The 24,437-nt window shown below is 45.4% G+C and overlaps 1 protein-coding gene across 2 annotated transcripts in view; it reads left to right on the plus strand.

Moving 5' to 3' along the window:
- Nucleotides 1-24,437, plus strand: part of LOC110504090 (chloride channel protein 2) — a 198,402-nt gene that overhangs the window by 49,946 nt on the left and 124,019 nt on the right. For both annotated transcript variants that reach the window (XM_036961146.1, XM_036961147.1), the window contains exon 2: nucleotides 75-228. In XM_036961146.1, coding sequence (XP_036817041.1) covers nucleotides 75-228 — 154 coding nt within the window. The remainder of the gene's footprint in view (nucleotides 1-74; nucleotides 229-24,437) is intronic.

Here is a 24,437-nt window from a genome sequence, read left to right on the forward strand (position 1 = left end):
TCTTCCAGATGTATGGTCGCTACACACAGGAGTTGGTACTGCTCTCCCTTAACCCTTTCTGTGTGTTCTTCCAGATGTATGGTCGCTACACACAGGAGTTGGGGGCGTATGCTAAAGAAGAGGCAGCTCGCCTGAGGGAGGAGGGGGGTTGGAGGCGCTCAGTCAAAGAACGCTCACGCTCCCTGGAACTTTTGGAGTACGACAGGGGCCGCTGTGCCAAGTGTCGCAGTGAGTACTGACCAATACTGACCACTCCAGCTGGACATACTGTATTCTCTGACCAGGTGTCTGTGTCTCTGTCACACTGTGCTTTGTTACTGTGAAACAAGCCTCACATCAAGTCAACTTTCCCAGATACCATGTAGTTATATTGTTACTCTCCAGTTTATTTATGTTTGAATTGAAGGAGGGATTTGGGAGGGAGAGTTTTGGTGTGTTTGTACATACAGTCTGTGTGTGTGTGGTGTGTGTTTGCATGTGAGGTTGTGTAAGCCACATCATTCCATTTACTGTTGATGTTGATAATAGTGATTATGAATGGGTGACTGAAAGGAACATCTCCACAGTGTACAGGGACACGATTTGTACTGGGACACAAGGCTCGACACCAGTTTAAATGCAGCAGGGGTAGTCAACCGGAGGTACTGCCGTGGGTCTGCAAAAATGTAAATACTTTATATAGAACAAAAATACTAATGCAACATTCAACGATTTTACAGAGATGCAGTTCATATAAGGAAATCAGTCAATTGAAATATATTCATTCGGCCCTAATCTATGGATTTCACATGACTGGGCAGGGGCGCAGCCATGGGTGGGCCTGGGAGGGAATAGGCCCACCCACTTGGGAGCCAGGCCCACACACTGGGGAGCCAGGCCCTGCCAATCAGAATTATTTTTCTACACAACAGGGATTTATTACAGACCGAAATACTCCTCAGTTTTATCAGCTCTCTCTCCGATGATCCCGGATGTCGAGGTCCTGGGCTGAAGTGGTTTCACGTGGTCGGTCTGTGGTTGTGAGGCCGGTTGGACGTACTGTCAAATTCTCTAAAACAACTTTTGGAGATGGCTTATGGAAGAGAAATTAACATCAAATTCTCTGGCAACAACTCGGGTGGACATTCCTAGTGTCACCATACCAATTGCATGCTCCCTCAAAACTTGAAACATCTGACGCATTGTGTGAAAAACCTGCAAATTTTAGTGGCCTTTTATTGTGCCCAGCACAAGGTGCCCTTGTGTAATGATCATGCTGTTTAATCAGCTTCTTGATATGCCACACATTTCAGGTGGATGGATTGGACATGATTTGGAAAGGCACATACCTGTCTATATAAGGTCCCACAGTTGACAGTGCATGTCAGAGCAAATACCAAGCCATGAGGTTGAAGGAATTGTCTTTAGAGATCCGAGACAGGATTGTGTGAGGCACAGATCTGGGGAAGGGTACCAAAAGATGTCTGCAGTATTGAAAGTCCCCAAGAACACAGTGGCCTCCAATATTATATGGAAGGAGTTTGGAACCACCTAGACTCTTCCTAGAACTGACCTCCTGATCAAACTGAGACATCCGGAGAGAATGGTCTTAGTCAGGGAGGTGACCAAGAACCCGATGGTTACTGACAGTGCTCCAGAGTTCCTCTGTGGAAATGGGAGAACGTTCCAGAAGGACAACCATCTCAGCAGCACTCCACCAATCAGGCCTTTATGGTAGTGGCCAGATGGAATCCACTCATCAGGAAAAGGCACATGACAGCCCACTTGGAGTTTGCCAAAATGCACCAAACGGACTCTCAAACCATGATAAACAAGATTCTCTGGTCTGATAAAACCAACATTAAATTATTTGGCCTGAATGCCAAGAGTCACGCCTGGAGGAAACTTTGCACTATCCCTACAGTAAAGCATGGTAGTGGTAGCATCATGCTGTAAGGAAGTTTTTCAGCGGCAGGGACTGGGAGACGAGTCAGGATTGAGGCAAGGATGAGCAGAGCGAAGTACAGAGATCCTTCATCAAAAACCGCTCGTCGTCCTGTTGGAAGGTGAACCTTCGCCCCAGTCTGAGGTCCTCTCAGACTGGGGCGAAGGTTCACCTTCCAACAGGACGACGACTCTAAGCACACAGCCAAGACAACGCAGAAGTGGCTTCGGGACAAGTCTCTGAAAGTCCTTCAGTGGCCCAGCAAGAGCCCAGACTTGAACCAATCTAACATCTCTGGAGACCTGAAAATAGCTGTGCAGCGACACTCCCCATCCAACCTGACAGAGCTTGAGAGAATCTGCAGAGAGGAATGGGAGAAACTCCCCAAATACAGGTGTTCCAAGCTTGTAGCGTCATACCCAACAAGACTTGAGGCTGTAATCACTGCCAAAGTTGCTTCAGCAAAGTACTGATTTAAGGGTCTGAATGTGATGTATACAATAGAAGTCGGAAGTTTACTTACACTTAGGTTGGAGTCATTAACTTGTTTTTCAACTACTCCACAAACTATAGTTTTGGCAAGTTGGTTAGGACATCTACTTTTTTTCATGACACAAGTAATTTTTCCAACAATTGTTTACATACTATGAATTTTAAGTGAAATTATCTGTATCCCAATTCCAGTCGGACAGAAGTTTACATACACTAAGTTGACTGTGCCTTTAAACAGCTTGGAAAATTCCAGAAAATGATGCCATGGCTTTAGAAGCTCCTGATAGGCTAATTTACATTATTTGAGTCAACTGGAGGTGAACCTGTGGATGCATTTCAAGGCCTACCTTCAAACTCAGTGCCTCTTTGCTTGACATCATGGGAGAATCAAAAGAAATTCAGCCAAGACCTCAGAAAAAAATTGTAGACCTCCACAAGTCTGGTTCATCCTTGGGAGCAATTTCCAAATGCCTGAAGGTACCACATTCATCTATACAAACAATAGTACGCAAGTATAAACACCATGGGTCCACACAGCTGTCATACCTCTCAGGAAGGAGACGTGTTCTCTCTCCTAGAGATTTAACATACTTTTGTTTGAAAAGTGCAAATCAATCCCAGAACAACAGGACCTTGTGAAGATGCTGGAGGAAACCGGTACAAAAGTATCTATATCCACAGTAAAACGAGTCCTATAGCGACATAACTTGTTAAGGCTGCTCAGCAAGGGAGAAGCCACCTCTCCAAAACCGCTGTAAAAGAGCCAGACTACTGTTTGCAACTGCACATGGGGACAAAGATCGTACTTTTTGGAGAAATGTCCTCTGGTCTGATGAAACAAAAATAGAACTGTTTGGCCATAATGACCATCATTATGTTTGGAGGAAAAAGGGGGAGGCTTGCAAGCAGAAGAACACCATCCCAACTGTGAAGCACGGGGGTGGCAGCATTATGTTGTGGGGGTGCTTTGCTGCAAGAGGGTCTGGTGCACTTCACAAAATAGATGACATCACAAGGATATATTGAAGCAACATGTCGAAGTTAAAGCTTGGTCACAAATGGGTCTTCCAAATTTACAATGACCCCAAGCATGCTTCCAAAGTTGTGGCAAAATGGCTTAAGGACAACAGAGTCAAGATATTGGAGTGGCCATCACAAAGCCCTGACCTCAATCCCATACAAAATGTGTTGGCAGAACTGAAGAAGCGTGTGTGAGCAAGGATCCTACAAACCTGATTTAGTTACACCAGCTTTGTCAGGAGGAATGGGCCAAAATTCACTCAAGTTATTGTGAGAATCTTGTGGAAGGCTACCCGAACCATTTGATCCAAGTTAAACAATTTAAAGGCAATGCTACCAAATACTAATTGATTGTAATGTAAACATCTGACCCACTGGGAATGTGTTGAAAGAAAGAAATGCTGAACTAAATCATTCTCTCTACTATTATTCTGACATTTCACATTCTTAAAATAAAGTGGTAATCCTAACTGATTTAAGACAGGGAATTTGTACTAGGATTAAATGTCAGGAATTGTGTAACTGAGTTTAAATGTATTTGGCTAAGGTGTATGTAAACTTCCGACTTCAACTGTATATGTTGCTCATTGATTTCCTCTTGGTAAATAAAGCTGAATGTTGTGGCAGTGTCTCTATCCCCTCATCACACTTCCAGCCTAACACTCTTGGGAGGTGTGTGTGTTCAGTTTGAGCTGTGGTTATGGGCCTCTGTATTTGCAACAGCTCTGTACAGATAGGCAATTACACACACACACACAGGCAATTACACACACACACACACACACACTATCTAGAGGAGAACGTTTGGTAATGCCATTAGCAGAACGCAGAATGGATAATCTCTTCAGATCACACTGAACACCTATAATAATTCTATTCTATTCTATACTTCTAAATGGCTCATTTAAGTACATTCTGTCACACAAAGTGAGTCTCGCTGTAGAAAAAAAGTGGAATGGGTGCTTTTGCATGGATATCCCAGCAGGGGGAACAGTTGAGCTATAGGACGATATAAGATGGAGCTGAAGTACAGAGCAGGAGGATGGTGATTGGAACCCTTGATTGAAAAAGAGAAACGGAGAGAGTACAGGAGAGAGGGAGAGTGAGGCTGAATTACACAGACTGGTTCTATGTTACTGTGGTGTTGCATTACCAGGGAGACGGGGTGAAATCTCAACCACAGAGGTTTGGTTACGCTAGCTAGGATCATCTACGGTCAGCAATGCTGGGGACAGTCAGGATGGGAGCTCGCGCGCACGATTCTCTGGGTATCTCCCTCTCTTTTGTCAATATTAATAGATTCTGTCTTGTTTTGCTAATGTAAAGTTTTATTCAGATATTTTGAAGGTGTAATCAAACATGATTGGAGGCCCTCCATCCACTCCAGACTGAGGTTGTGATGTAGTGGTTACACAGCTACACGAAATATACAAAGTATGTAGACACCCTTTCAATTGAGGGGATTTGGCTATTTCAGCCACACCCGTTGCTGACAGGTGTAGAAAATCGAGCTCACCGCCATGCAATCTCTATAGACAAACATTTAGTAGTAGAATTGCCTTACTGAAGAGCTCAGTGGCATTCAACGTGGCACCGTCATCCAACAAGTCAGTATGTCAAATTTACTTTTGGTCATGTAGTTTGGTGTGTGAAACAGTGGATTGTTGTGTAATGAATTCTGTTAAGAGCTCAGTCATAAGAACAGGCATGAAATATTCAGTGACAAGAGTCCACTGGAGTAGCCGTCACAACACACACAGAGTCAAACTTTCATGCTCTCTTTCACACGCGCGCACACACACACACACACACACACACACACACACACACACACACACACACACACACACAGAGATTTTCCAGGTGGAACAGTGGGGTCTCATACTTTGGGGGTTTGGGGGTGGGGGGGGTCACAGGTACCCCAGGGCTGTCTGTCTGTAGCCCAGTTGTGCGAATGACAGGCCTCAGTGTTCTGTCACTCAATCCTGCTGTCACTCAAAGCTATTGATGTCGAGTCCCGAAGAAGGTACATCGTCCTAGGACACACACACACACACACACAGCCGATCTGCAGCTGTTTTTTCAGAGAAATTACACTGACACTCCTTTCCTCCGTTCTCTTTCTCTACACATCTCTCTGCCCCCTCTCGCTCTCTCTCTCTCTGCCCCCTCTCGCTCTCTCTCTCTCTCTCTGCCCCCTCTCGCTCTCTCTCTCCCTCTGCCCCCTCTCGCTCTCTCTCTCCCTCTGCCCCCTCTCGCTCTCTCTCTCTCTCTGCCCCCTCTCGCTCTCTCTCTCTCTGCCCCCTCTCTCTCTCTGCCCCCTCTGGCTCGCTCGCTCTCTCTCTGCCCCCTCTCTCTCTCTCTCTGCCCCCTCTCTCTCTCTGCCCCCTCTGGCTCGCTCGCTCTCTCTCTGCCCCCTCTGGCTCGCTCGCTCTCTCTCTCTGCCCCCTCTGGCTCTCTCGCTCTCTGCCCCCTCTGGCTCGCTCGCTCTCTCTCTCTGCCCCCTCTGGCTCGCTCGCTCTCTCTCTCTGCCCCCTCTGGCTCGCTCGCTCTCTCTCTGCCCCCTTGGCTCGCTCGCTCTCTCTCTGCCCCCTTGGCTCGCTCGCTCTCTCTCTCTGCCCCCTTGGCTCGCTCTCTCTCTCTCTGCCCCCTTGGCTCGCTCTCTCTCTCTCTGCCCCCTTGGCTCGCTCTCTCTCTCTCTGCCCCCTTGGCTCGCTCTCTCTCTCTCTGCCCCCTTGGCTCGCTCTCTCTCTCTCTGCCCCCTTGGCTCGCTCTCTCTCTCTCTGCCCCCTTGGCTCGCTCTCTCTCTCTCTGCCCCCTTGGCTCGCTCGCTCTCTCTCTCTCTGCCCCCTTGGCTCGCTCTCTCTCTCTCTCTCTGCCCCCTTGGCTCGCTCTCTCTCGCTCTCTCTCTCTCTCTCTCTCTGCCCCCTTGGCTCGCTCTCTCTCTCTCTGCCCCCTTGGCTCGCTCTCTCTCTCTCTCTCTCTCTGCCCCCTTGGCTCGCTCTCTCTCTCTCTGCCCCCTTGGCTCGCTCTCTCTCTCTCTCTCTGCCCCCTTGGCTCGCTCTCTCTCTCTCTCTCTGCCCCCTTGGCTCGCTCTCTCTCTCCGCCCCCTTGGCTCGCTTTCTCTCTCTCCGCCCCCTTGGCTCGCTCTCTCTCTCTCTCCGCCCCCTTGGCTCGCTCGCTCTCTCTCTCCGCCCCCTTGGCTCGCTCGCTCTCTCTCTCCGCCCCCTTGTCTCGCTCGCTCTCTCTCTCCGCCCCCTTGTCTCGCTCGCTCTCTCTCTCCGCCCCCTTGTCTCGCTCGCTCTCTCTCTCCGCCCCCTTGTCTCGCTCGCTCTCTCTCTCCGCCCCCTTGTCTCGCTCGCTCTCTCTCTCCGCCCCCTTGTCTCGCTCGCTCTCTCTCTCCGCCCCCTTGTCTCGCTCGCTCTCTCTCTCCGCCCCCTTGTCTCGCTCGCTCTCTCTCTCCGCCCCCTTGTCTCGCTCGCTCTCTCTCTCCGCCCCCTTGTCTCGCTCGCTCTCTCTCTCCGCCCCCTTGTCTCGCTCGCTCTCTCTCTCCGCCCCCTTGTCTCGCTCGCTCTCTCTCTCTCCGCCCCCTTGTCTCGCTCGCTCTCTCTCTCCGCCCCCTTGTCTCGCTCGCTCTCTCTCTCCGCCCCCTTGTCTCGCTCGCTCTCTCTCTCCGCCCCCTTGTCTCGCTCGCTCTCTCTCTCCGCCCCCTTGTCTCGCTCGCTCTCTCTCTCCGCCCCCTTGTCTCGCTCGCTCTCTCTCTCCGCCCCCTTGTCTCGCTCGCTCTCTCTCTACGCCCCCTTGTCTCGCTCGCTCTCTCTCTCCGCCCCCTTGTCTCGCTCGCTCTCTCTCTCCGCCCCCTTGTCTCGCTCGCTCTCTCTCTCCGCCCCCTTGTCTCGCTCGCTCTCTCTCTCCGCCCCCTTGTCTCGCTCGCTCTCTCTCTCCGCCCCCTTGTCTCGCTCGCTCTCTCTCTCCGCCCCCTTGTCTCGCTCGCTCTCTCTCTCCGCCCCCTTGTCTCGCTCGCTCTCTCTCTCCGCCCCCTTGTCTCGCTCGCTCTCTCTCTCCGCCCCCTTGTCTCGCTCGCTCTCTCTCTCCGCCCCCTTGTCTCGCTCGCTCTCTCTCTCCGCCCCCTTGTCTCGCTCGCTCTCTCTCTCCGCCCCCTTGTCTCGCTCGCTCTCTCTCTCCGCCCCCTTGTCTCGCTCGCTCTCTCTCCGCCCCCTTGTCTCGCTCGCTCTCTCTCCGCCCCCTTGTCTCGCTCGCTCTCTCTCCGCCCCCTTGTCTCGCTCGCTCTCTCTCCGCCCCCTTGTCTCGCTCGCTCTCTCTCCGCCCCGCTCTCGCGCTCTCTCCCTCCCCGCTCTCGCGCTCTCTCCCTCCCCGCTCTCGCGCTCTCTCCCTCCCCGCTCTCGCGCTCTCTCCCTCCCCGCTCTCGCGCTCTCTCCCTCCCCGCTCTCGCGCTCTCTCCCTCCCCGCTCTCGCGCTCTCGCGCTCTCTCCCTCCCCGCTCTCGCGCTCTCGCGCTCTCTCCCTCCCAGCTCTCTCTCTCCTCGCTCTCTCTCGCTCTCTCTCGCTCTCTCTCGCTCTCTCTCGCTCTCTCGCGCTCTCTCTCGCTCTCTCGCGCTCTCTCGCGCTCTCTCTCGCTCTCTCTCGCTCTCTCTCGCTCTCTCTCGCTCTCTCTTGCTCTCTCTTGCTCTCTCGCGCTCTCTCGCGCTCTCTCTCTCATTCTCGTGCTCTCTCTCTCATTCTCTCTCGCCCTCCCGCTCATTCGTTCTCACTCCCCTCGCTCTCTCCCCCCTGGCTCTTGTTCCCCTCTAGCTCGCACTCTCCCCTTTTCTCTCTGCCCTTCTCTCTCCCCCCTTTGCTCGCTAGCTCCCCCCTTCGCTCGCTAGCCACTACGCGCTCTCTCTCTGGCCTCCTCTCCCTCCCCCTTCTCGCTCTCCCTTTCTCTCTCTGCCCCCCTCTCTTCTCTCGCCCTCCTCTCAGCTCTTGGCTCTGTGTTGGGTATATTCATAGATCCCAGCTGTCCACCTGCTCCACTCTCAGTGCTCAGGGGGGGTCAGTATGTTATTTAATTGGTTCCAAGAAGACGCGCACACACGTTTTCCCCTGCAACAGGTGTGAAGTCAGTAGGAGCGCAGCAAGGCGCCACACGTCACCATGGATAATAGCTGGCACCAGGCGACCATGCTGCTCAGCCCTCCTTCTCTCCATCTCTGTCATCATCCATCCTCCCCTCTCTCAGTCCACCTCTTACCATCCTTTGTTGCATCGTCTCTCTTTGTCTGTCCTCTTTTTCTCTCCTTCTCTGGTCCCTCTCCTCTGGGTGGTATGGTGACAGGCATTCTGGGATAGACAGGCTAGTGAAGAGGCTGATGGGCCCAGGCAGGAGATGGACAAATGGGTTGTCATGGGAACAAATAGATGACATGGCTGGGCTGCTGTCACTTGTGGCACCGCCTGCATCACCATGCCAACCCCAGATGGACTACGGCTGTTTCCTCTCCCCTCTCATCAGCCAGAACACAGCCTGCCTTTTCCCTGCATTTATTCCACTCTTTCTCTCACTCTCTCTACGGTCTCCTGTTTTCCACTTGGACCACATGAGTCTTCTCCGCTCTGTGGTATAGAAATTCAGAGGCAGAAGATGAGGTGTGTGTGTCTGTGTCTGTGTCTGTGTCTGTGTCTGTGTCTGTGTCTGTCTCTGTCTCTGTCTCTGTGTCTGTCTCTGTGTCTGTCTCTGTGTCTGTCTCTGTGTCTGTCTCTGTGTCTGTCTCTGTGTCTGTCTCTGTGTCTGTCTCTGTGTCTGTCTCTGTGTCTGTCTCTGTGTCTGTCTCTGTGTCTGTCTCTGTCTCCTGTGTCTGTCTCTGTCTCCTCTGTCTCCTCTGTCTCTGTCTCCTCTGTCTCTGTCTCCTCTGTCTCTGTCTCTGTCTGTCCATTTTTTTTTTTACCCCCTGGATAAATATTAGCAAAAATAATGAATACAAATACTGAGCTATGTTGTATGAGAAAAAAGGGAAATGTATATTATTGTATACTAATACAATTGAGATGTATTTTTTTTAACAAGTAGTAAAATTAAATTATTGGCACCCCTGTTTTCAATACCTCACCTTGTGAGGATAACGGCACTCAGCCTTTTTCTAAAAGGTTTTATGAGATTGGAGAACACATTGGGAGGGATCTTAGACTAGTCCCCCATACAGAATCCTTCCTGATGCTTGATATTCTTCGTCTGCGTGTATGGACTCCCCTCTTCAAGTCAAATCACGTGTTTTCAAGTCCCGAGATTGAAATGGAAATGTTGTTTTCTGTTTTTTCTGAACCATTTCTTTGTGGATTTTGATTTGTGCTTGTTGTAATTGTCTTGCTGGAAGATCCACTTGTAGCCAAGTTTCAGCCTCATGGTTTCAGCCAACACCGGTGTGCATGGCCAAAGAGCTTTATTGTCATGTCATCAACAAATGTAAAGGGCATTGGCATTTGGATTGAAACCGGTGCTATGGTCAGATGACATGAACGTAGAGCTCTTCGGCTGTGCACACTAGTGGTGGATTTGTTTAGTACCTGTTAAACAGTCTCTTTCTCTGAGCAGTTGTATTAGTATAATGTATTAGGCCCATTTTCTTCTGCATACAATATAGCTCAGTATTTGTATTTATTTCATACAGTCGTTTTTGCTCATCTTTATCAACGTTGCCAATCATTTTGGACCTGCCGGTGTGCGTGGTGAGAGGGGGACAATACTTTGCGCTGCTTTGATAGAAACCTCGGCTCTGCTAAACAATCGTCTGTCACATCACAATGTCCTCACCATCGACAATGGCTGTAAATCATTGTCGATAGACAATACTAACATAATATCGCCCAACCCTAGTGTGTGTGTGTATGTGTATGTGTATGTGTATGTGTATGTATGTGTGTGTGTGTGTGTGTGTGTGTGTGTGGACAGTTTATTTCCGGGAAAAAGGTTCACCCTGGCCTTGTGTAACACGGACTCTTCAATATTCATATTGAACAAACTCAGACTTTTAACAGCAACAATATAGCTACACATACTGTACTGTACACAACCTGCTCTTTCTCAGCACTGTTGAAAAATGAAACTGCCTTTACACTTATTTGAGTATTTCTTAGGTCAGCATGTTTGTTTTCTTCTCTTAAAAGTTGTCTCTCAACTTTGAGTTGATAGTTAGTCATGCTCTTAAGACACCATGCTGTTTTGTCCCATTTAAAAAAATATATATACTACGCACGCACGCACACACACTTGTGCGTTTTTTGAATATTCATGTGAAACACATGAGTGTGTCCTGTCAGTCTGTCGGACGCCATGCTGATGCACTGTGGGGGTGTGTACATCATTCACCTGTTGGCCAAGTCAAGAAGGAACACACACACAGGTAACCAAGGAGACTAGGGCCTGTGAATCAATATTTGATTCAGTTCCACTGGAGCAGAGGTGTCTGCTGTGATCTTCACCTGCTATAGTGGCACAGTGTCCCATTGCCATACACTCACTGGCTGTGCAACTTTGCCACTAGAAAAGTGAACCGATCCAAGATGGCCACCCCTATAGCAATAGACTGTGGGTTGTTTAGCAACAAGACCGATGGTAGCCAAACAGGCGGGGTTTGGCTTGCAATCAAAGGATAGTTGACAACATGTAAAACTATATTTCCTCTTCAAATCTTTATTGAAAACATAAATATATTCAATGAGCACTTACTTTCCCTCCTTTTTTTCTTTCCATCCTTTATTTCCCTCATCTCTCTCTCCTTATTTATTCTCACACCCTTACTCCAACTCTCCTGTCTTCGATCAACTGTTCTTCTCCGCATAGCTTCCTGTCCGTGACACATCCCTGCTCCTCCCTCACTCTCCCCTACCTCTCTCCTTATCTGCTGAATATAATCTGTTTAGTTCTTTGTGCAGAAGAGGAGTGAGGGAGTGGAGGAGAACATGTTTGCTGACGGGAGGGTTGTTGATGCGTTATTCTGTTTGTTCCTCCTCTCTCTCTCTTCTCTCTTCTCTCCATCCTTCACTCTGAGCCCCTGTTCCTGCGTTATTACACTCTAATCACCAGTGAGCTGAGCGCTTTACACACTGACAGGCCAATCCACACACACACACTGGTTTTTCTCCTCTTTTCTAACTTTCTGCTTTAGTTTCCACTGTAAAGATTGTTCCCACTCCTACTCTCTGCCTGTCCTTTCCTTTCTATTATAAAGTTTGTTCAGTTTTGACATTACCAGTACACTAATATTATATAGTAGATTTACTGTTTGAGCTAGCGTTGCGTAATGAGCTGTTTGTATGTGCAGCCAATATACAGGACAGACAGACACTGAGTCCTGTGATAAAGTAAAAAACCTGTGTGTGTGTGCATGCATTATAATGTTCCATGTTTGGATGATTGAAGTGTTTTTGTTTGTTTAATTAGTCAATATTATTGATCTATTTGTTTTATCCCGTGTCTAGTCCCGGGGTGGCAGGTAGCCTAGTGGTTAGAGCATTGGGCCAGTAACCAAAAGGTTGCTTGATCGAATCCCTGAGCTGACAAGGTTCAAATCTGTCATTCTGCCCCTGAACAAGGCAGTTAACCCATTGTTCCTAGGCCGTCATTGAAAATTAGAATTTGTTCTCAACTGACTTGCCTAGTTAAATAAAGGTAAAAATAAAATAGCCGGGTCTTTTTCGTATATTTCTTAATCTCACTTTCTATCTACGAACTAAATATACTTTCCTGCAACCTGCCTCACCCAATGTGGTACGGATCTGCTATTTTTATTCCTTATAACTGGAACTTCCATCAGGAGCTAGCCAGCTAACTAGCTACTAGTCTTTGTTAGCCACGGCTAGCAGTCTTCACCTTTTTTCTCGGGCACCAGCCAGCCTTAGCTCGGACAAAACCTGACAGTCTGCACAGTGCAATATCAACCCAGATCATATTGGACTGCTTCTCTCTACAATATTACCGGATTCCTGCCGCTCTGGATCATTACACCGGATCATCGCAGCTAGCTAGCTGCAAACGAGTGGCTACTGTTAGCTAACGCCTCTGTCCTGGAGCAAGCATGAGTTAGCCTCGAGCTAGGCACATATACCAGCTAATTCTAGGGCTGCAGTACCTCCTTTGCCAATTGGCCTGGACCCTTTATTTGTCAACATGGAGCCCCGCCAATCCATCATGACTGGACTGCCGACGTGATCGCCCGATGTGGTCTCAACAGGCTATTCAGTTACGATGTCACCGAAGAAGCATCTACTAGCCCCGGCACGCTAGCTTTTCAGAACGCTGTGTCCCCTGCTCGCCTAGCGTAGTAGTGACTATGGAACTGTCTTACCTATTGCTGCTCTTTTGACCCTATGATCACTCAGCTACACAGCTGATGCCCCCCGGACTGTTTCAATAACACAGTACCTCATTTTGTTTACCTGTCGGCCCCAGCCTCGAACTGGAAGGAACACATATTTTGATGTATTACACTTGTGATTTTATGAAGTTAAATATTTATAATACTGTAGTTTGAATATCGCGCTCTGCAATTTCACCGGATGTTGACCAGGTGGGATGATACCGTCCCACCTGCCCATAAGAAGATCACCAACCATTTTGAATACCACCGTACCTTCTCCGCTATGCAATCTGGTTTCCGAGCGGGTCACGGGTGCACCTCAGCCACGCTAAAAGGTCCTAAACGATATCACAAGACAATACTGTGCAGCCATCTTCATCGACCTGGCCAAGGCTTTCGACTCTGTCAGTCACCGCATTCTTATCGACAGACTCAATAGCCTTGGTTTCTCAAATGACTACTACTTCTCAGAGTTCAGTGTGTCAAATCGGAGGGCCTGTTGTCCGGACCTCTGGCAGTCTCTATGGGGGTACCACAGGGTTAAATTCTCGGGCTGACTCTCTTCTCTGTATACATCAATGATGTCGCTCTTGCTGCTGGTGATTCTCTGATCCACCTCTACGCAGACGACACCATTCTGTATACTTCTGGCCATACAACTCTCCTTCCGTGGCCTTCAACTGCTCTTAAATGCAAGTAAAACTAAATGCATGCTCTTCAACCGATCACTGCCCGCACCCTCCCGTCCATCTAGCATCACTACTCTGGACAGTTCTGACTTAGAACATGTGGACAACTACAAATACCTAGGTGTCTGGTTAGACTGTAAACTCTCCTTCCAGACTCACATTAAGCATCTCCAATCCCAAATTAAATCTCAAATCGGCTTCCTATTTCTCAACCAAGCATCCTTCACTCATGCTGCCAAACACTCCCTCGTAAAACTGACTATCCTACCGATCCTTGACTTCGACGATGTAATTTACAAAATAACCTCCAACACTCTACTCAACGAATTGGATGCAGTCTATCACAGTGCCATCCATTTTGTCACCAAAGCCCCATATACCACCCACCACTGCGACCTGTATGCTCTCGTTGGCTGACCCTTGCTTCATATTCGTCGCCAAACCCACTGGCTCCAGGTCATCTATAAGTCTTTGCTAGGTAAAGCCCCGCCTTATCTCAGCTCACAGGTCACCATAGCAGCACCGGTGCTGGTCATTGCCAAAGCCAATTCCTCCTTCTGCTGCCTTTCCTTGCAGTTCTCTGCTGCCAATGACTGGAACGAATTGCAAAAATCACTGAAGCTGGAGTCTTATATCTCCCTCTCTAACTTTTTAAGCATCAGCTGTCAGAGCATTTTACTGATCATTGCACCTGTACACAGCCCATCTGTAAATAGCCCAACCAACTACCTCATCCCCATATTATTTATTTTTTGCTCCTTTGCACCCCAGTATCTCTACTTGCACATCTATCACTCCAGTGTTTAATTGCTAAATTGTAATTATTTCGCTACAATGGCTTGTTTATTGCTTTACCTCCCTAATCGTACTACATTTGCACACACTGTATATAGATTTTTATGTTGTGTTATTGAGTGTACGTTTGTTTAACCCAAGTGTAACTATGTTTGTGTCGCACTGCTTTGCTTTATCTTAGCCAGGTCGCAGTTGTAAATGAGAACTTGTTCTCAACTAGCCTACCTGGTTAAATAAAGGTGAAAAAAAATATTTAAAAACGTAAAAAGAATCTACAACATGTTTCTATCACTCTCCATCCCTCGCCTATGACTCATCCTGTGTGAAGGTGTGGGTGCTAGCATGTGTTTCTGTCCTCACTAGTAGCATCCAACCCTGAGTGTGTTTGAGGTTGTGCTTTGCAGTGTTTTAATGGGGCACTCTCATTGAATAGCTTATAGAGTGTAGCTCTACTCCGCCAAGTCAGCCATTACGCAATTTTCAACTACCTGCCTCCCTCTCTTGCAGTATCATTGATTTGCTTTCCCTCTCTTTTTCTCCCTCCTGTCTGTCCCTCTCTTGCGGTATTTCTCCCTCAATTCCTCTTTACTTCTTTCTTTCACTCCCTCCTTTTTTCTCTCCTGCAATATTGCTCCTTAGCCTCCTCTCTCTCTCTAATCCTCTTGTTCTCTCGTTTGTTAATTCAGTGTCTCTTGTTTGTTCTGCTTCTTTTTTCTTCTGTTTCTCCTTGACCACTAGTCCCAGCCATCCTTAAAAAGCCATGGTGGATTTAAACAAAGACACATACAGGTAACTGCCAAAATAAAGGAAACACCAACATGGTGTTTTAGTAGGGCGTTGGGCCACAACGAGCCAGAACTGCTTCAAAGCACCCTGGCATAGATTCTATAATTGTCTGGAACTCTATTGGAAAGATGAAGACACCATTATTCTGTGAGAAATTCCATAATTTGGTGTTTTGTTAATGGTGGTGGAAAACACTATCAGGCACCCCTTCATCTCCCATAAAAATTCTATCTGGTTGAGATCTGGTGACTGAGATGGCCATGGCATATGGTTTTCATGCTCATCAAACCATTGGGACCACATGACCCTAAATATGATGGGATGTTAATTTCCTATTTAATTCTTGAACCATACCTTTTGTGGAAGCACCTGCTTTCAATATACTTTGTATCCCTCATTTACTCAAGTGTTTCCTTTATTTTGTCAGTTACCTGTATGTGATATGTAGGGCCAGGGGTTCTTCCTGGTCACATCATGGAAACACTGCTTTGTATTGAAATATGTACTGTACTGTGAGATATATATATATATATATATATATATATATATATATATGGCCTTCCCACACGCACGTACCCAAGGACACACGCACTCTTTCTCTCACACATACGTTCCCTAACTGTGTTGTGTGGTTTGTCCCCAGGGTCAGGGTATCCCTACACTCAGGCTCCACCCCGGGACTTTCTGTCTGGTAAACCCAAACAACCATTATGATTATCACCACATCCTAACGTATTAGAACATTATTAAACAATAATAATACCTACTGAACCCTATTAACCCCCCCCCCCCACACACACACACACTATTAATGCCATCAATTAATATCAACACCATCTGTCTGTCTCAGATAAACCATAACCCCTACCTAACCCTTAGCTTAAAGGAGAAGTTAGATTTTAAAATCGAATCCAATTTTTAAAAACATTTTTGTAAATGGAATGTTTTAGAAGGGTCCAGACACTTTTTTAATTTATTTTTTGCGATGTATTATTTATTTTTTCCCCCTTGTTTTTGAGAAACTTATCACAACCAGCTATTTTACTTTCCTCATCCTGGTTGTGTAGTACTGGGGCTCTAAAAAAAAACACAGAAATGTTATTTTAGAAACGGAAATGGTCACTATGGTGATGTAGGTCATTAAATGTTGTACATGTGAAGTTGTCATTCTGAATTTTATCCCGAACCGTTACATGTATTTTTTTATTTTGTGCAACTCGAGCCATTTCCTCTATCCAGCTGTTCTGTGTAGCCTGCTGCTACAGGTAACTACCATAATAAAGGAAACTTGGTGTATTAATAGGGCGTTGGGCCTTCATGAGCTGCCAGAACATGCCTTTTGCATAAAGTCTACAGGTGTCTGGAACTTCCTGTGTGGAAGCACCTGCTTTCAATATACTTTGTATCCCTCATGAACTGAAGTGTTTCCTTTATTTTGGCAGTTACCCTGTAGAATGGATGCAGCGGTATCGCTCGAGTTGCAACAAAATGGAATATAACGTTGCAAATGAGGATTGGAATGAAAATTGTGTACAAGATTTAAAGATCTGCATCACTATATGGAGAGCTTTTCCATTTCTAAAAGGACGTATTTGGGGGTTTTTCAGAGCCCCCCCAAACTGCACAACAAGGATGAGGAAATGAATCGCTGGATGGGGTAAGTTTCTCAAAAGCAAGTGAAATCGCTAAAAAAGTGAATGGGCCTTTCAGTAAATAAAAATGGTTGGAAAATCAAAAATGGAATGACGGCTGTAAAAATTATCCTAAATATAAACCAACTTGGTATTACCATTTTTGTTTTAATATTAGGGTTTCAGCATGAAATATAATTTGAATGTTTTTACACACTTATTAATTTTACTATATCGTCTTTTTGTAAATGTTTTGGGGCCAAACGAAGAGTTGGAAGAGTTGCGAAGTTAATTGACAATAATGCCATTGTTAATTAGATGTTTTACATTAATTATGCGATTTTTCTCTTGAACCATATTGTCTATCCACTAGAAACGCATAGAGAATATGGACACAATATTTATACAAAAAATTAAGTTAAAGTATAAATTCCAATAAGGTAGATAAATGACCAGTAGATCTGCAACCCTAGCTATGACCCATGACCTCATCATGCCCCAGCTACTTGCAGCTTTTAGAGCAGTGGGTTTTAAGAGGGAGTAACGTTGTTCTGGTGAAAATGGAAAATTACAATAATGCTCAACCTCTGCGCGCACACACACTAGCTACGCTGCCTGAAGTCATGCATTAATCGATGGTGTGTGTGTACTTGTGAGAGGGAACAATTACAGCTCTTTTCTGCCCAGGGTTATGATGCTAGACGAAAAGAGAAATACATGTGAGGGTCTGGTCTGGAGAGAGACGGATGGCTTTGATTAAGCAGTGACTACTGCAGTATGACAGAGTGATCAATATACAGACCAGTTCGGCCTGCTTTAAGAACACTGAAATGATCCATGACCACACTACACGCCCACACACTCTCTTATTAATGCCTTAATTAACAGGCCGTGTGTGTGTGTGCACGCTGATCCCCTATTTGGTCCTGAGGCAACTGTGTTACAGACCAGGGATGGGTGTAAGCCCATAGAAATGATGACATAATGGGTGGACTGGCTGCCATTGCAAGTGTACCCATCAATCTGCTGTTTGTTGAATCAACTCAAATTACATTTACAAAAAATACATTCCATAGTCCCTGTAGGTATTAGATAGAATGTTGCGGTCCCGCCCGTCTGTGGGGAAACAAACTTATTACCTTGGTTAACCCATTGGTTCACACTAAAAACTTGACCCAATTAATACAGAATTTTCTTATGTACTTGATTTTAATAAATTACAAAACTATCACAATTATGACTTTTCAATGTTGTCTGCTCCTGAGAATTCTCACTACCTAGAAAAAGGTAATATTGTAGGGCTTCCCTCATGCCCCTTTTCATGATGTTGCTAGCAGCCACGTGAGTGAGTCCTAGCTAGCTACCAACCAAAACACTCAAATGGCCGGGTCCATCAACAACAAACAAATGGACTATACAGCTACAAGTAGTGAGTGGAGTTACAAACAGACTATGCTAAACAAGTTAAATGTCTTAACTGTGACTATGTTTTCCACACACACAGCTACAGTTGAAGTTGGAAGTTTATATACACTTAGGTTGGAGTCATTAAAACATGTTTTTCAACCACTCCACAAATGTCTCGTTAACAAACTATAGTTTTGGCAAGTCGGTAAGGACATCTACTTTGTGCATTACACAAGTAATTTTTCCAACAAATGTTTACAGGCAGATTATTTAACTTATAATTCAATGTATCACAATTCCAGTGGGTCAGAAGTTTACATACACTAAGTTGACTGTGCCTTTAAACAGCTTGGAAAATTCCAGAAAATGATGTCATGGCTTTAGAAGCTTCTGACAGGCTAATTAACATTATTTGAGTCAACTGGAGGTTTACCTGTGGATGTCTTTCAAGGGCTGCCTTCAAACTCAGTGCCTCTTTGCTTGACATCATGGGAAAATCAAAATAAATCAGCCAAGGCCTCAGAAAAAAATTGTAGACCTCCACAAGTCTGGTTCATACCTGGGAGCAATTTCCAAACGCCTGAAGGTACCACGTTCATCTGTACAAACAATAGTACGCAAGTATAAACACCGTGGGACCACACAGCCGTCATACCGCTCAGGAAGGTGTTCTGGGTTCTGTCTCCTAGAGATGAACGTACTTTGGTGTGAAAAGTGCAAATCAATCCCAGAACAACAGCAAAGGACATTGTGAAGATGCTGGAGGAAACAGGTACAAAAGTATCTATATCCACAGTAAAACGAGTCCTATATCGACATAACCTGAGAGGCCGCTCTGCAAGGAAGAAGCCACTGCTACAAAACCGCCATAAAGCCAGACTACGGTTTGCAACTGCACATGGGGACAAAGATTGTACTTTTTGGGGAACTGTCCTCTGGTCTGATGAAACAAAAATATAAATGTTTGGCCATAATGGCCACCATTATGTTTGGAGGAAAAAGGGGGAGGATTGCAAGCCGAAGAACACCATCCCAACCGTGAAGCACAGGGGTGGCAGCATCATGTTGTGGGGGTGCTTTGCTGCAGGAGGGACTGGTGCACTTCACAAAATAGATGGCTTCATGAGGATGGAAAATTATGTGGATATATTGAAGCAACATCTCAACACATCAGTCAGGAAGTTACAGCTTGGTCGCAAATGGGTCTTACAAATGGACAATGACCCCAAGCATACTTCCAAAGTTGTGCCAAAATGGCTTAAGGACAATAAAGTCAAGGTTTTGGAGTGGTCATCACAACACCCTGACCTCAATCCCATAGACATTTTGTGGGCAGAACTGAAAACATGTGTGAGCAAGAAGGCCTACAACTCTGATTCAGTTACACCAGTTCTGTCAGGAGGAATGGGCCAAAATTCACCCAACTTATTGTGGGAAGCTTGTGGAAGGCTACCTGAAACATTTGACCCAAGTTAAACAATTTAAAGGCAATGCTACCGAATACTAATTGAGTATATGTGAACTTCTGTGATTAAAATAATTAAAAGCTTAAATAAATAATTCTCTCTATTATTCTGACATCTTATATTCTAAAATAAAGTGGTGATCCTAACTAACCTAAGACCGGGCATTTTTACAAGGATTAAATGTCAGGAATTGTGAAAAACTGAGTTTAAATGTATTTGGCTAAGGTGTATGTCAATTTCAGACTTTAACTGTATGTGTAGCCTACTTGGACACATTTACCCACTCACATACGGCTCTTCTCACAGGCTGTATTGCCCTAAGTGGGTGCATGCAAACCACTGGTCGCCATTTGTCCTTGTTACACGTCCGTTGAACAACAGCAGATTTGTGGCATGTTTTGTTATTTCTTTATAACGAAAAATTACAACGAAGTCCGCTGTTTTACAATGGGGATCAATGGGATAGAATGTTTGTTTTCGGCTCGGAGCCAGATAACATCATTTGAACAAACATTCTTCATTACAATGGATATTGTTACTTCACAATACCAGGCAGAAATTGCGAGTGTACTCATGAGTTTACCAGTCAAATTGCCAGGGTTAGGGGTTCCAGGTACGTTATATTCTTATTTCTATGTGTAAGCCTGTGCTCTCATGTATTATACATTTCTATACAACTATTGGCACTAAAATGTATATTTGAGTGGGTCTACTATATATATTTATGGACGTGTTACAAAATCATTGAGAATTGTTGAAGTGGTATGAAAAGTGTGTTGTGTAGCTGCAGAGTGGAAGAGCTGACTGAACCCAGAGAGATGAATAGAGAGGGACTGGAAAAGGAAAGGTTGAGAGTTACATGAGGGGTTTGGAATGAGGGAGGTTGGGGTCAGGAAGCGAGAGTGTGAGCGAGTGAAAGCAGCAGTTTTTCAGCCCTTTGCTGCCTAATTTCCTGGTTTACCAATCACAGCCAACTGCTCCCCTGTGTGTCACCATTGATTACTACCCTGACTCTCTAGCCATCTCTCTCTATCACGATCTCTCTCCATTTTCTCCATCACTCGCTTTATCCATATTTACCTTTCTCTCTTCCTCTGTTACGAACCGGCTCATAGCCTGTAGCAAAGAAATAAACATTATTTATTAAATAAACTACTGTATATCCAAGTAACAATGACGTGTGTAGTCAGTAGTGTAAGTTAGTGGTTGTGTGTATGAGGGGTGTTGAGACAAATGAACAAAGGAGCCCCAAAATGCCACAACCAAAAACAGTGTGTCTGCGTGGAGAGTCTCTTCAATGTAGGGGGGGAAAGGTGTATTTATCCCGGGACACACCCTAGCCCATTTCGCTGACGACCCACGCGGCTCCACCCCCCCATAAAACCAGGGACCACCAAGGAGCCCGGAACATCACACCAACCAAACAAAAGGCTGGCTGACTACGGGAATAGAAAACAGCGGTACCGGCTTAATAGCTTGATTAGGTTTACCCGTTATATATCATGGCGCCGAACGAGCTGGTTGCCTCGCTTCGAGTTCTTAGGAAACTATGCAGTGTATTGTTTTATGTATTTCTTACATTGTTAACCTCTCTGGGAAACTCGGGACGCAAGCGTCCCACTTCAACAACAGCCAGTGAAAGTGCAGGGCGCCAAATTCAAAACAACAGAAATCTCATAATTAAAATTCCTCAAACATACAAGTATTTCACACCATTTTAAAGATAAATCTAGTTGCAAATCCGGCCACAGTGTCCGATTTCAAAAAGGCTTTACGACGAAAGCTGACCGATTTATGTTAGTTCAGTACCTTGTCACAGAGGAGTCACAAAAAGCAGAAATAGAGAGAAAATTAATCACTAACCTTTGATCTTCATCAGATGACACTCATAGGACTTCATGTTACACAATTACATGTATGTTTTGTTTGATAAAGTTCATATTTATATCCAAAAATCTCAGTTTATATTGGCGCGTTACGTTCAGTAGTTCCAAAACATCAGGTGATTTTGCAGAGAGCCACATCGATTTACAGAAATACTCATACTTAACATTGCTACAAGATGATACAAGCATTATGCATGGAATTTTAGATCCTCTTCTCCTTAAATTCTTGATACTACCCTTCCCGGATCCAGGAAAGTAATCATCGCCTGAAACTAATTAGCATAACGCAGCGGACATAAATATCCCTAGAAAATATTCCTATTCATGAAAATCACAAATGAAATATATTGAGACACAGCTTAGCCTTTTGTTAATCACACTCATCTCAGATTTTCAAAGTATGCTTTACAGTCAACACTAGACAAGCATTTGTGTAAGTTTATCGATAGCCTAGCATAGCATTATGCCCTGCAACCAGCAGGCAACATTTTCACGAAAATAAGAAAAGCAATCAAATTATATCATTTACCTTTGAAGAACTTTGGATGTTTTCACTCAGACTCCCAGTTAGATAGCGAATGTTTCTTTTTTTCCCCAAATATTATTTTTGTAGGCGAAATAGCTCCATTTGTTCTTCACGTTTGGCTGAGAAATCGACCGGAAAATGCAGTCACTACAACGCCAAACTTTTCCAAATTAGCTCCATAATATCGACAGAAACATGGCAAACGTTGTTTAGAATCAATCCTCAAGGTGTTTTTCACATATCTATTCGATAAAATAACCATCGGGACAATTGGTTTCTCATAAGAAGCGATTGGAAAAATGGCTACTTGTGTACTTTACGCAAGATTTTCTGCGGGAGCCATCATGTGACCACTTGCTAAATGTGGTCCCTTCCGGGTATTCTTCAACATAAATGCGTAAAAAGACGTCACAATGCTGTAGACACCTTGGGGAATACGTAGAAAAGGTAAGCTCATTCGTAGCTCATTCACAGCCATATAAGGAGTCATTGGCATGAGGCGGTTTTAAAAAATGCGGCACTTCCTGATTGGATTTTTATCTGGGTTTCGCCTGTAACATCAGTTCTGTTGCACTCACAGACAATATCTTTGCAGTTTTGGAAACATCAAAGTGTTTTCTATCCAAAGCTGTCAATTATATGCATAGTCGAGCATCTTTTCGTGACAAAATATCTTATTTAAAACGGGAACGTTTTTTATCCAAAAATGAAAATACTGCCCCTAGAGTCGCAACAGGTTAATGCAACCACTGTCAGATTTCAAAAAAGCTTTACCGAAAAAGCACACCATGCAATAATCTGAGTACAGCGCTCAGACAACAAAACAAGCCATACTGATATATGCCATGTTGTGGAGTCAACAGAAGTCAGAAATAGCATTATAAATATTCACTTACCTTTTGATGATCTTCATCAGAATGCACTCCCAGGAATCCCATTTCCATAATAAACGTTTGATTTGTTCGATAAAGTCCATAATTTATGTTCAAATACCTCCTTGTTGTTCACGCGTTTAGTACACAATTCAAATTCACGACGCGCGGGCAAGTCCAGAGAAAGTCATATTACAGTTCGTAGAAACATGTCAAATGAAGTATAGAATCAATCTTTATGATGTTTTTAACATAAATCTTCAATAATGTTTCAACCGGAGAATTCCTTTGTCTGTAGAAATGCGATGGAACGCAGGTTGCTCTCATGTGAGCGCGCGTGATCAGCTCATGTCACTCTGGCAGACCCATGACTCATTCAGCTCTCATTCCCCCCTCCCTTCACAGTAGAAGCCTCGAACAAGGTTCTAAAGACTGTTGACATCTAGTGGATTATTCAAACAGTTTTAGAAACTGCAGAGTGTTTTCTATCCAAATCTACTAATTCTATGCATATTCTAGCTTTTAGGACTGAGTTGCAGGCAGTTTACTCTGGGCACCTTTTTATCCAAGCTACTCAATACTGCCCCCCAGTCCCAAAGAAGTTAATCCAGGAAATCTTAAGTCTTATTACATACAGCCGGGAAGAACTATTGGGATATAAGAGCAACGTCAACTTACCAACATTATGACCAGGAATACGACTTTCCCAAAGCGGATCCTCTGTTCGGACTACCACCCAGGACAATGGAGCTAATTCCAGTAGGCGATCCAAAACAACGACGCCGCAGAAGGGGCAGACGAAGCCGGCCACTTGGCCAGGCTCCGTAGACGTGCACACCGCTCCCGAGTATACTACTAGCCAATGTCCAGTCTCATGACAACAAGGTAGATGAAATTCGAGCAAGGGTTGCCTTCCAGAGAGACATCAGAGATTGTAACATTCTGTTTCACGGAAACATGGCTCGCTCAGGATATGTTGTCAGAATAGGTTCAGCCACCTGGCTTCTCCATGCATAGCGCCGACAGAGATAAACACCTCTCTTGGAAAAGGAATGGTGGGCGTGTATGTTTTATGATTAACTGCTCATGGTGTAATCATAAAATAACACAGGAACTCAAGTCCTTCTGCTCACCAGATCTAGAATTCCTTACAATGTGTGCTTCCCATTTTATCTACCAAGAGAATTCTCGTCAGTTATAGTCACAGCTGTGTACATTCCCCCTCAAGCAGACACCAAGACGGACATCAAGGAACTTCACTGTAGTATATGCAAACTGAAACCATACATGCTGAGGCTGCATTTATTGTAGTTGGGGATTTTAACAAAGCAAATTTAAGAACAAGTCTACCTAAATTCTTCCAGCGTATTGATTGTGCTGTGCGCATGCACAATACCCTCGACCACTGCTACTCTAACTTCCGCAATGCATACAAAGCCCTCCCCCGCCCTCCCTTCGACAAATTCGACCACAACGCCATCTTGCTCCTTCTGTGTTATAGGCAGAAACTTGAACGGGATGTACCAGTGTCAAGAACCATTCAATGCTGGTCCAACCAATCGGAAGCCACGCGTAAAGATTTTTTTGATCA

This window comes from Oncorhynchus mykiss, chromosome 24 (assembly GCF_013265735.2).
Source record: "Oncorhynchus mykiss isolate Arlee chromosome 24, USDA_OmykA_1.1, whole genome shotgun sequence".
NCBI lineage: Eukaryota > Metazoa > Chordata > Actinopteri > Salmoniformes > Salmonidae > Oncorhynchus > Oncorhynchus mykiss.